The 12,277-nt window shown below is 38.5% G+C and overlaps 1 protein-coding gene across 2 annotated transcripts in view; it reads left to right on the top strand.

The window, feature by feature from the left end:
- The window catches only part of TMEM131 (transmembrane protein 131), a 200,809-nt gene that overhangs the window by 67,531 nt on the left and 121,001 nt on the right, over nucleotides 1-12,277 (top strand). For both annotated transcript variants that reach the window (XM_081254464.1, XM_081254463.1), the window contains exon 4: nucleotides 9,639-9,707. In XM_081254464.1, the coding sequence (XP_081110590.1) occupies nucleotides 9,639-9,707 (69 nt within the window). The remainder of the gene's footprint in view (nucleotides 1-9,638; nucleotides 9,708-12,277) is intronic.

The following is a 12,277-nucleotide window of genomic DNA, read 5'->3' as shown; positions in this document are numbered from 1 at the left end:
GTTAGACTGGCAGGGTTTCAGGTAGAATCATTATCTTCTGGTCACCAGCCCCGCGTTGCATTCCCTTTGATATTCTTATATCAAATATGGAATCCTTCAGTGTTCGCTGTGTTTTCTCTCTTTAGCCAGAAGAGCAATATAGAGTTAGTTAAGAATTAGAGGGGAAATGCTTTGAAAGAGGCATAGGGGAGCCAGTGGAGGCACATGAAGGACAGTAGTCGTGATGGAGCTTACTGCACAGTCTGCTCTGTGCTGGGGCTGTGGATACACTCCCTGCCTTGAGATGTCTTGAAGGACAGTAGAGACACAGCTTCTGATGAGGTTATACAGCATATGTGTTGATGAAATGACAAAGGCAGCCTGCTTTCTGAAAGAAGGCAGCTCACTTGAAGAGTATATTATAATCCAGTGATAGAAGCCTCAGGGCTTAGTTGTAGGGGATCAGGTACCTGAGACACACGGGTGTGCCTCACATGGTGTCTCACTTTCATCATCAAAACAGTCCACAAGGCCTAAGGCACAGCTGAGGTGAAGTTAGCCTCTGACTGCAGCTCCTGGTCTCCACTACTGGCTGCCTCTACCAGCTTCTCCTTGGGGGTACCCCCGTTTCTGCTGAGCATTAGAGATTGCTGAGATGGACACTTTGTGGCTTTTGAACTCCTGTAGTCATTTCTGCACCAATTTCTGACTTCTTGTACTCCCCAGTTGTATAGTCCATTTGCTGCCCTGTGACTTTTCTAGTAAGCCAAGAGATTCAGCCCCATCCTTTCTTGTATTGCCTATACATGATTTCCTGAGTGAAAACTCTCATTCTGTAAGTGAAACTTAACCTGCTCCAGGGAAATCTATATCATGAAAAGCTTAGTTACAAAATGATTCTGTAGCTAATGGTGGTGAAGCTAGTCTCTGGCTACCATTTGCTCCGTCTCCACCACAATGGTTACTATCTGCTTCAGCCCCAAGGGCTTCCAGGACATTCTGCAAAGAGAAGAGCTGCTGCTTTCACGACCTCAGGATCATGGGAAGTAAAACTATGAAAGAATTTTCCAAGATACTCTTTTTTATATTTCTCTCCTACCTTCTGGTTCACCCTTTCTAATTTGTTTTAATACAGTTATCAATTACATGATAATATTTTGTTTAAAAAGATGCCAGCTACATAATATAATGGTGGATGATGTGCACATAGTGTTCCATCAGTGTTTATTTTAGTTGAACACCAAAATGTTATAATGAGTACCAGTAATGATTTAATATTTTGGGATGTGAAGCCACCTTTTATGAATGTCTTTTCCTAGGGTTGTAGAGCCCTATGGTGGGAGATTAGGAATTAAAGAGACCTGAGTTCTGTGTTCACCAGATGTGTAGCCTGGAGAAAAACTATTTAACTGCTCTGAGCATGACTTTCATTTGCATACTGGGGAAGATCATTTCTCGGCCTGATGTATCTTATATGTGATATAAGGTTATGCATTATATAAGGTTGCTGTAAGGACCAAATGAGAGATTTATTTGGGTAACAGTAGTTTGCAAACATTAAAATGTTACATAAGTTGTGGGTGTTTGTTAATTTATTTGTTCAGTCATTCAGCAAATATTTACTGGAATCTTTACATACACCAGGCATTGTTCTAAGAACTAGTGATTCAGTCATTGTGTTTGTTATCTATTGCTGTGTAATAAATTACCTCCAAACCTAGAAGCTTAAAACAGCAGACATTTATTATTTTTCTGTTTCTGTGAGTGAGAAATTTGGGAATAACTCTGCTAAGTATTTGTGGCTCAGGGTCTCTCGTGAGATTTCAGCCAAGACATCAACCGAAGCTGCAGTCATCTAAAGGCCTGGGCCCGGTGGGTCCTCTCCAAGATGGCTCACTCACATACCATTAGCAGAAGGCCTCAGTTCCTTACTGGCTGTTGGCAGGAGACCTTAGTGCTTTGCCATGTGGAACTCTCCATAGGGCTGCTTGAATGTTCCCGTGTCACAGCAGCTGGAGACCCTAGAGCAGGAGATCCAAGAGGGAGCACAAGGAGGAAGCCACAGTGTCTTTTGTAATTGAGTCACACAGTCACTTTTACCATATTTTATTCGTGGCAAGTTACCCCCAAGGAGAGCAGAATTAAGCCCCCCCACCTCTTGAAGAGATGCAGATCAGAGAATTTGTGAATACATTTTAAAACTACCACAGTGCTGGCTGGGCCAGATAGTCAAGACTCCTGCCCTGGTAAAACCTGTGTGCTAATGGGGAAAACAGACAATAAGCCACCAAATAAATGAACAAAATACCAGCTAGAGAAAGGTCTGGGATCGACAAGACTCCGTTGCTTCTTTAGATTTGACCATAACGAAGGCCTCTCTGAAATGATGTTTCAGCTTACCTGGTGAAAGTCTTAGGGCAGAGCATTTCAGACAGAGGAACAGCTAGTGCAAAGGTTTGATATTGGGAGCAGTGTTGTTGTTATTATATTATGTTGTTATAAGAGCTGGAAATGTTGGTGTATACAGTTAGGTAAGAAGGATACATGTGTATATCTGTGTGTGTATGTGTATACACAGTGTCCACAAGAAGAACCAGAGTCTTCTGATCTTTAAGTTTCCTGGTATCTCTAGGATATAAGCCAAAAATACTGGGCTACGGAGTACTTTTCAAATTAAGGTGGTTGAGGTTCTTTAATTGACTGTATAGTTTGCTTTTTATTAAGTACAACCATTTTGGTTGCCTACAGTTAACCATAAGCATCTAGAAGATTATAGTTAGAGCCAGAACTTGCTAATACCTTAATGGCAGATAAAGTCTGCTCACAATTGCAGTTTGTCTAATATCTGTTTTAAATTTTGTGAAAAAGTTAAAGGGAATGTTCTTAAGTTGCTTTTTAAGATTCCATTTGGGTTTATACTTAGATTTATTTTCTAGCTCTGAGCTTTTAGCCACACGTGAAGTGACATATATGCAAAAATCAGTACTACTTTGCATAAATCTTGAAGACTAGTAATTTTGATGGTAGACTTGAACCCAACCATATCAAATATTATAATAACCGTGAATGGTTTCAACACCAGTTGTCAGACTATATTAAGGAAAGATCTAAGCATATGTTGTCTACAAGAAATGTACTATATTTTTCAATTTATATCTAATTTTTTTATCATTTGTTTTGAAATAACTTTAGAGGATAGATGCAAAAAGAGTACAAAGAATTCCCATATATATCCCATGTATATCTTGACCTAGATTGATTCCCCATTTAACATTTTACCACATCTGCTTGATCATTCATAATCTCCCTCTCCACCTCATCTTCCCTTCTTCTCTCTCTCTTCCCTATCTTTCTGTATATAGGTATATACGTATATGTAATTATTTTTTTGAATTTTTTGAGAATCACTTGTAGACATGATGCTCTTTTATTTTACCCCTAAAAACTTCTATAAATATAGACATTATTTTACAAGCCACAGTAAAATCAGGAAATTAATACCTACATATACTACTTAATCTACAGACCTTATTTTAATTTTGTCAATTGGTCCATTAATGACTTTCACTCTAACAAGTAAAGCAATTCTTGATCCAAGCTTTTACTTCTCACCCTCACATTTTATTTATTTTTTAAATTTTATTTTATTTTTTAGCTGTGCCGTGGAGCATGTGGGATCTTAGTTCCCCAACCAGGGATCAAACCCATGCTTCCTGCATTGGGAGCACAGAGTCTTAACCACTGAACCACCAGGGAAGTCCTTCCCCTCACATTTTAATTCATTGTGTTAAAATTTACACATTTTTTTAATCGTCCATTCAATAGCAAATTTTTGTAATTTATTTTTAATATGTTTGTTTTTTAACTTTTTTTTTTTTTTTTTCTTTTTGCGGTATGCGGGCCTCTCACTGCTGTGGCCTCTCCCGTTGCGGAGCACAGGCTCCGGACGCGCAGGCCCAGCGGCCATGGCTCACGGGCCCAGCCGCTCCGCGGCATATGGGATCCTCCCAGACCGGGGCACGAACCCGTATCCCCTGCATCGGCAGGCGGACTCTCAACCACTGCGCCACCAGGGAGGCCCTGTTTTTTAACTTTTAAACTAGAGTGGTAAGTGAATTATGTATTATCATCACAATATTAGAGAATCTGAGTTTGACTGTATATTTACCGTTACCAGTGAGTTTTACACATATATTCATATGTTTTTTTGATGTCAATTAGCATCCTTTTATTTCTGCTTGAAGAACACCCTTTAGTATTTCTTGTAAGTCGGAAGTGGCTATGATGAACCCCCTCAACTTTTGTTTGTTCAGTGAAGTCTTTCTCTCTCCTTGATTTCTGAATGACAGCTTTGCTGGGTATAGTATTGTTATTTGACAGTTATTTTCTTTCAGTAGTTTGAATGTCATCCAACTCTCTCTTTGCCTACAGAATTTCTGTTGAGCAATCCACCTGTACGGTACCTCCTTCTTATCTGCGGGTTATACATTCCAAACACTACACTATTACTGATAGTACCAAACACTATATATACTCTGTTTTTTCCTATACTGACAGTGGGTCACATATACAGCAAGGGTACAATGGACAAAGGGATGATTCATGTCTCGGGCAGGGCAGAGCAGGACAGCATGAAGTTTCATCATGCTACTCAGAAGGGTGTGCAGTTTAAAACTTATGTATTTTTTATTTCAGGAATTTTTCATTTAATATTTTCAGACCATGGTTGACGGCATGTAACTGAAACTACAGAAAGTGAAACCATGGATGAGGGGGGACTAATGTAGTCTTATGGGGTGGGGAGTGGGGTATTCCTTGTATGTGATGTGTCACTTTTGCTGCTTTCAGAATTCTCTCTTTGTCTTTGACTTTGACAGTTTAATCATAATGTGTCTCATTGTAGGCCTTTTCAAGTTCAACCTGTGTGGGGTTCTTTGGGCCTCATAACTCTAGATGTCCACTTACCTCCCCACAACACTGGGGAGCTAGATGCCCACCGTGGGCTCTCTCTTTCCCATCTGAGAAACTGTAGGTGCTAGGGGGCCCTCTCAGTGCAGCGCTGTACCAGTCTGGTAGAGAGGTGATATGACCAGAGTATAACCATTTCTCTTACCTTTCTAATACAGTTCTTTTTTTTCCTTCTTCTTCTTTTTTCCTGCTCTCTGTGGTCCAAGGATGTTCTTGAGCCTCACCCCTGTGTTTTGGGATTCACAATGGTATCTCATCTATGGGTAGTTTGTTGGTTGGTCTTCTTGTGAGGGGGACTGAAGTCAAGAACGACCTGTGTCACCATCTTGATGATGTCACTCCCCAAAAGACATCATTGATAATAGGAAAAGGAGGGACAGGGAGAAAATATTCACAGTACATACATTTGACAGAGGACAGGTATCTGGAATATATAAAGAACTCTTACAACTCAAAATTAAGACAGACATCCCAGTTAAAATACTTTGAACAGACACTTTGCAAAAGAAGATATTTGATTGGACAGTAAACAAATGAAAAGATGTTCAACATCATTAGTCCTTAGGGAAATGAAAATTTAAGCTAAAATGTATTTATTGAAAAATATTGATATTGGAGTAATCTGTATCTTTTCTCTTAAGTCACTATATAGCTGTCTCTAATAAAAGTCATATTGGGGACCATTTTAAACTGTTGGTGACTTTTTAAAAAGTTTTACTTGTTAAAGTGCTTTTATTCCCCTCTTATTTCTGCTTGCAATGCTTATTGTGGATCAAGCTACAAAAGAGTCGTTCTCAAATGTGAGAGTGTACATAAAAGTGCCAGTTTCTGGGCTCCATACTAGATGTAAGGAATCAGAATCGAGAGATGCGGGGCCCTGGAATCTGCATTTCTATAAGCATCCTAGATGATTAAGATGTAGGTAGACCAGAAATCATTCGTTATGAAATATTGGGCCAAAGAGAACCTTTTGTTTAGGTAGTAATTGCCCCTAGGAAAATATTTTAAATTTCACAGTTTAAACAAATTCCCAAAGCTCCAAGAATGTCTTGTATGCTTCATTTGGGAAGGTCTTGTGTGCTTCATTTCGACCTAACAGTTCACCAAGCAACACAGATTTCATGTATCTCTCCAGCTGCTCCCTCGCTTGAAGTCAGAATAGTCCTTATTCATCTCCTTCTCCCCAAATAAACAGTTAATGTTTTAGTGAAAATAAAATATTGTATTGAAAGTTTCAGAAAAAATAACAATCACTGCTGAAAACATAAAATCATGTTATTTTATAATGTCTAAGATTCTGTCTCTTTGAAATTGACAAAGGGCACCATTTTTCATATTGCTTCTTCCCCAGTTTATTTTTCAACGTTATGGATTTGTAGACATTTGCTTTCTGTTAATAAAGCACTAAACAGTGTCATGGCCATTCTAAATAAACAGTAGCAGCCATTTAAATCAGTTGTAGGTATGTGATAGCTATGTTATTGAATTTTTGGTTGTGTTAAAATAAGATTATACCTATGACAATTTGTGTTGTACCCACTCAAATATTAAATTGGTCCTTAGATATAGATCTGCTGTTGTTTTGAAAATATGCGTTTATTTATGAGGGAATTATCTGTTATGTATTGTCCCCTCTATCTCATATTCTGTGAGCATCCTGTAAATGTCACGATAACAATTGCTGGACACCACTTCTTTGGAACATTTTATGGGAGGTCTTAGCCCACATAAGGCATGAAAAAGGAAAACAAGGATTTAAAAGGAAGAAACAGAATTGTTACTTGCAGGTGATCTGTCTACAGAGACAATCCAAGATAGTGATCATTTTAGCAACACATATAATGGCGGGGGAAATCTAAGAGAATCTATAGACAGACTGCTAGAATTAACTCACCAAAATGCCTGGGTTTAAGATCAGTACCCCCAAATCAGTAACTTTTTAATATAAAGCAATAACCATGTATATCTATCTGCCTACTTGACATCTCCATCTAGATAAGACATCTCAAGTTTAAATGTCTAAAACAATACTCTTGAATCCCTACCCAACTACCCTTCCCCACTTCCAACCCACTCTTCCATGTCATGACTACGTATCTAGTTTCTCAGGCCAAAATCTTAGAGTTAAGTCATCTTGATGCCTCTCTTCTTTCTCTTACACTCCAAAATCAATCCATCAGCCTGATGTCTCTAGCTTCCAGAAATATTCAGAAAAGAGCCACTTCTCACCACCCTCCCTTGCAGTCGTCCTGGGCCACAGTGGCTGTCTCCTCCTCTCTGGACAACTGCAGGGCTTTCCTGCTTCACTCTTGGGCTCATGCAGTCTCTTCTTCATACAGCAGCCAGATTTGACCTTTCAAATGTGTTAGATCATGTTACTTCCTTGCTCAAAACACTGTAGAGGCTTATTGTTACACTTAGGATAAAATCCAGACTTCTGCGAGGAGACCTGGCCTCTGTACCGCTCTGGTCTCAGCTCTGGTCTCCTCCCCCTCCTTCCTGCACTCTGGCCACTCCAGCCTCCTGGTTCCTCATCATGCCAAGGACATTCCTGCTTTCTTCCTCCAGGTCGCTACCAGTCAGGCCTCAGCCCCAGTGTCCCTCCTCAGAGAGACCTTCTATGTTCCTGCTGTGTTTGATTTGTCTTTATATGTTGGACATCATCACGTGATGTGTTCTACTTTTGTTTTCCCCATTGGCATGTTAGTGCCATGAGAACAGGCTCTTTGTTCTCGTGGCCCCAGCCACTAGACAGCCCCTGACATTCAGTATATTTGTGTTGAGTGAATGGGGTGTGCACTGCACTTTTTTCCCTTGCCTGGCCACTTTAAACATTTCCACTTGAAATTGGGGGATTAGACTCTCAGTTCTGTGAGAGAAAAAAAACTGTATCTTAATCTCCTTTGTATCTCTAGCATCTAACACAATCATTGTTTATATATATGTGAATTACTGACTTAGACACATTTACTTTATGCATTACACTTTTTTTTTTCTTGTTTGGATGGAGATTTTATGTAAGTTTGAGTTTCACACTGTTAAAACTGATGAACTGATCAGTATCTATTGTTTTAAAGGAGCTGAAGAGTATCCTCGTTACAGTATGTCTAAGAAGGGCAGAAATCAAGAGGGAGTAGATTCTGTACCTCTGGCTACATGTGGCAGCTGTGTTGTGAGGAATTGTGCCTTCGTTGTCCCAGTGTCTTTAGTTTTGTGCTTTAGTAAAGTATAATCTTACATTTGGTCTTTTCCTTCTCGTGTTTGTCATCTTTAATGTTCAACATATGTAGAAGGATTGTCAAGCAGCACAGAGTAATACTCTTAATTGGTAAGGCTAAAAACACTTTTTTTTTTTTTTTTTTTTTTTTCTTTTTGCGGTATGCGGGCCTCTCACTCTTGTGGCCTCTCCCGTTGCGGAGCACAGGCTCCGGATGCGCAGGCTCCGGATGCGCAGGCCCAGCGGCCATGGCTCACGGGCCCAGCCGCTCCGCGGCATATGGGATCCTCCCAGACCGGGGCACGAACCCGTATCCCCTGCATCGGCAGGCGGACTCTCAACCACTGCGCCACCAGGGAGGCCTAAAAACACTTTTAAACCTTATTTTTTTAAGCTCAATTATCCCACTGCTCAGACTATTTAATCTTTATTGAATTGAGTTAAATCTAGATCTTCCACATTTTCTGTATGTCCTTGTCTATTTCTATTGTATTTCCTGAATGAAGTTACTATATCATGTGAAGCTTGTGCTCTTTTGAATTGCAGAGATGATGGAAATAAAGTAGTCTCACAAAATGGGTTTTGCTCTTACATCATTTCTTAAAATACAACAGAAAGATAATCTACTGTTTAGAAACTTTAGTGTCTGAATGACTTTCTCCCTCTCTCAGTATGTAAACAGATGACTTTAGGTATGTGGACCTCCTCTCCAATGTTATTTATACTTTGCATCAATGTTAGGTCATGGTGATGTCTAGGAGGTTTGCTTATTCAGGAATCTGTTTTAGTGAGAAGTTCTAGTATCAAGGGGGAATAGTTAGAAATGATACTCAAATATTTAGGCCAAGACATCATAGATCAGTATGTTCCAAACTCTCAGATTAAAAAGATATTTCAGTTCTTGGAAATTTTTATCCCCAAACTGACTTTTGTTTAGTTCTTTGACACTCTAGTTACAATGGGATCATGAGTTTTTGTCTCTATAAATTTCCTTCCAAGTACAAGTAATTATTTATTGTTCATTGTACATGTATTAAAAATCAAAATGAGACAGTTCCCTGGCAGTCCAGTGGTTAGGACTTGGTGCTTTCACTGCGGTGCCCCAGGTTAAATCCCTGGTTGAGGAAATGAGATCCCTTAAGCCACGTGGTGTGGCAAAAAAAAAAAAAAAAAAAAATCCAAATGAACATATTAAGGTATATTGTTATCAATTATATCAACTAAATAAATTTCAGCAGTCTATTTGAGCAGTTTCTGTTTTTGCATACCTTTGAATAGGAAAAACACTCCTTTTTTCCCCCATTTTTAAAACAAACATTTATTGATTTCCTCTAATAAAAAAGTAACATATTTCTAATATAAGACTCCACTTTTCTTAAACTTTATCATGACAAAACTCAAGTGTCTGACTTTGGTTTGGGGAAACACATATGTTGAAGAATTGCTTCTTAGGCTGTTTTCTTTTTACTTACAGTATATCTCTGTACCGGGGTAATTGCAGACCTATACGATTTGAGCCACCAATGCTGGATTTCCATGAACAGTAAGTTTAAAAATTTCAGACCATAGCAATATTATATGTATTTTATGCATGCATTTGTCTTGCCTTTTGCCTGTGTTATCTTGTATGAGAAAGTTACATGTTTTAGTCATCAGGAAAGTAAATAATGTTGAATACAGTTTGAAAATGGGAAGTAAGTATCTATTATGAATCTAACATATAATATTAAATTTTGAAGTTTGAAAAATATCTACATTTTGGAGTCTCTGGTTCAGAGGATCTTATCTTCAGAAGCAGCATTAAACTTAGGGTTACCTTTCTGATCAGCACTTCATTTCCATTTTTATTATTTAACATTTTTCCTTGTGGATGTAGAAGAATATATCAATTTGTTTGATGTATATGCTTTTAAAGTACAAACTTTTATACATCATCAAATAAATAATATTATCACCAACCCAGGAGGCCAAATAAAAGCAGATCCTACAGGAAGACAAGGTCCAACCACAGAGTACTTCCTCAAACCATAGTTCTGCTTACCTTCTGCCTCTGGGTCTCAGGTTTTGCACATCTCAGGTACACTGAGGGGAAGACAAGTCTTCACCCATATTTGGTTCCAACCCAATTTAGCAGGTAGGTAAAGAGAACATCTTAAATGATGTAACTTCTAGAGTAATGCCACTCTGGTAAGTTAGCAGAAGAAAAGATTTTTTTTTTAATTTTTTTTGTTCTTTTTTTAAAATAATTTTTATTGGAGTAAAGTTAATTTACAATGTTGTGTTAGTTTCAGGTGTATAGCAAAGTGAATCAGTTATGCATATACATATATCCACTCTTTTTTATTTATTTATTTATTTTATTTATTTTTTATTTTTTTATTTTTTTTTTGCGGTACGCGGGCCTCTCACTGCTGTGGCCTCTCCCGCTGTGGAGCACAGGCTCCGGACGCACGGGTCCAGCGGCCATGGCTCACGGGCCCAGCCGCTCCGCGGCACATGGGATCCTCCCGGACCAGGGCACGAACCCGCATCCCCTGCATCGGCAGGCAGACTCCCAACCACTGTGCCACAAGGGAAGCCCCCACTCTTTTTTAGACTCTTTTCCCATATAGGTCTTTACAAAATATTGAGTAGAGTTCCCTGTGCTATACAGTAGGTCCTTATTAGTTATCTATTTTATATATAGTGGTGTATATATGTCAATCCCAATCTTCCAATGTATCCCTCCCACTCCTTTACCGCCCTGGTGACCATAAGTTTGTTTCCTACATCTGTGACTCTGTTTCTGTTTTATGAATAAGTTCATTTGTACCATTTTTTTAGATCCCACATATAAGCAATATCATATGATATTTGTCTTTGTCTGACTTCACTCCGTATGACAATCTCTGGATCCATCCATGTTGCTCAAATGGCATTATTTCATTCTTTTTTATGGCTGAGTAATATTCTATCATATATATGTACCACATTGTCTTTATCCATACCTCTGTCGATGGATATTTAGGTTGCTTCCATGTCCTGGCTATTGTAAATAGTGCTGCAGTGAACATTGGGGTACATGTATCTTTTCGAATTATGGTTTTCTCTGGATATATGCCCAGGAGTGGGATTGCTGGATCATATGTTAGCTCTATTTTTAGTTTTTTAGGGAACCTCCATAGTGGCTGTACCAATTTACATTCCCACCAACAGTGTAGGAGGGTTTCCTTTTCTCCACACCCTCTCCAGCATTTATTAGAAGAAAAGAATTTAAAAGGGAATTGGTAGGGGGAGCTGTATGCAGGTCTATTCTGATTCAATAAATGAAAACTAATTTTTTTAACGTTGTCAAAGTTGTAGTTAACCGTTTTCTACTAGTGAAGACATTAAATTTAAATAATTTCTGTTTAAATATTTCAGGGTATTTTTAAATTTGGAAGTGTATTAATCTTTTTATTTGAAACCAGGTACCTGAAACTGTTCTTCTACACTAAGGTGTTAATGTCAAGTTTTCATTTAGTTTTTACGTGTACCACAGTAGGCAGCCTTGCATTCTTTAACATTCTTTAATTAATTCTGTAATAATTTCTTTACAATCTCAAACCTAGAATAATCAAATATATCAGTTATACTTATACAAAACCATGGTAGAGTAGTCAGCATAAGAAGAGCTATCTGATAACAACTCCATCTTTTCAGGTGTTTACAGAGATCATGGATTTTTGGGGTGGGGCTGCAGAGAGAAGTTTGTGTGCTTCCTTTTGGACCTGTAGATGGAATCAGTATTTGCAAGTAGTCGTTATATAAATAGTAAAATTGACTTGTGGGTGTTAGATTTAAAGACCATAATGTTCAGGTAGGAAATACATCACTATTGTTTCTGTCCTATAAAAAGGTTTAGATACGATGTTGAGATGGCAGAAACATAGAGTTCTTAATCCAGTCACAGTAATATATCACTCATAGTCTCCTTCTGTCAAATGCCAAGATATTTAATGAAACATGGCATGCATTTTGATCTTTAGCAAGAAGGTTCATTATTTTTAAAATAATGATGAGTTCTATCTCTCTGATGAACTCCAATCTAGGACTATGGCATGGGCCATGTTTATGATGACACCATGAGCCTGG

The sequence above is a fragment of the Mesoplodon bidens genome (assembly GCF_964165515.1).
Source record: "Mesoplodon bidens genome assembly, chromosome: 14".
Classification (NCBI taxonomy): domain Eukaryota; kingdom Metazoa; phylum Chordata; class Mammalia; order Artiodactyla; family Ziphiidae; genus Mesoplodon; species Mesoplodon bidens.
Note: the sequence above shows the minus strand (reverse complement) of the source record. Positions and strands in the feature narration are given on the sequence as shown.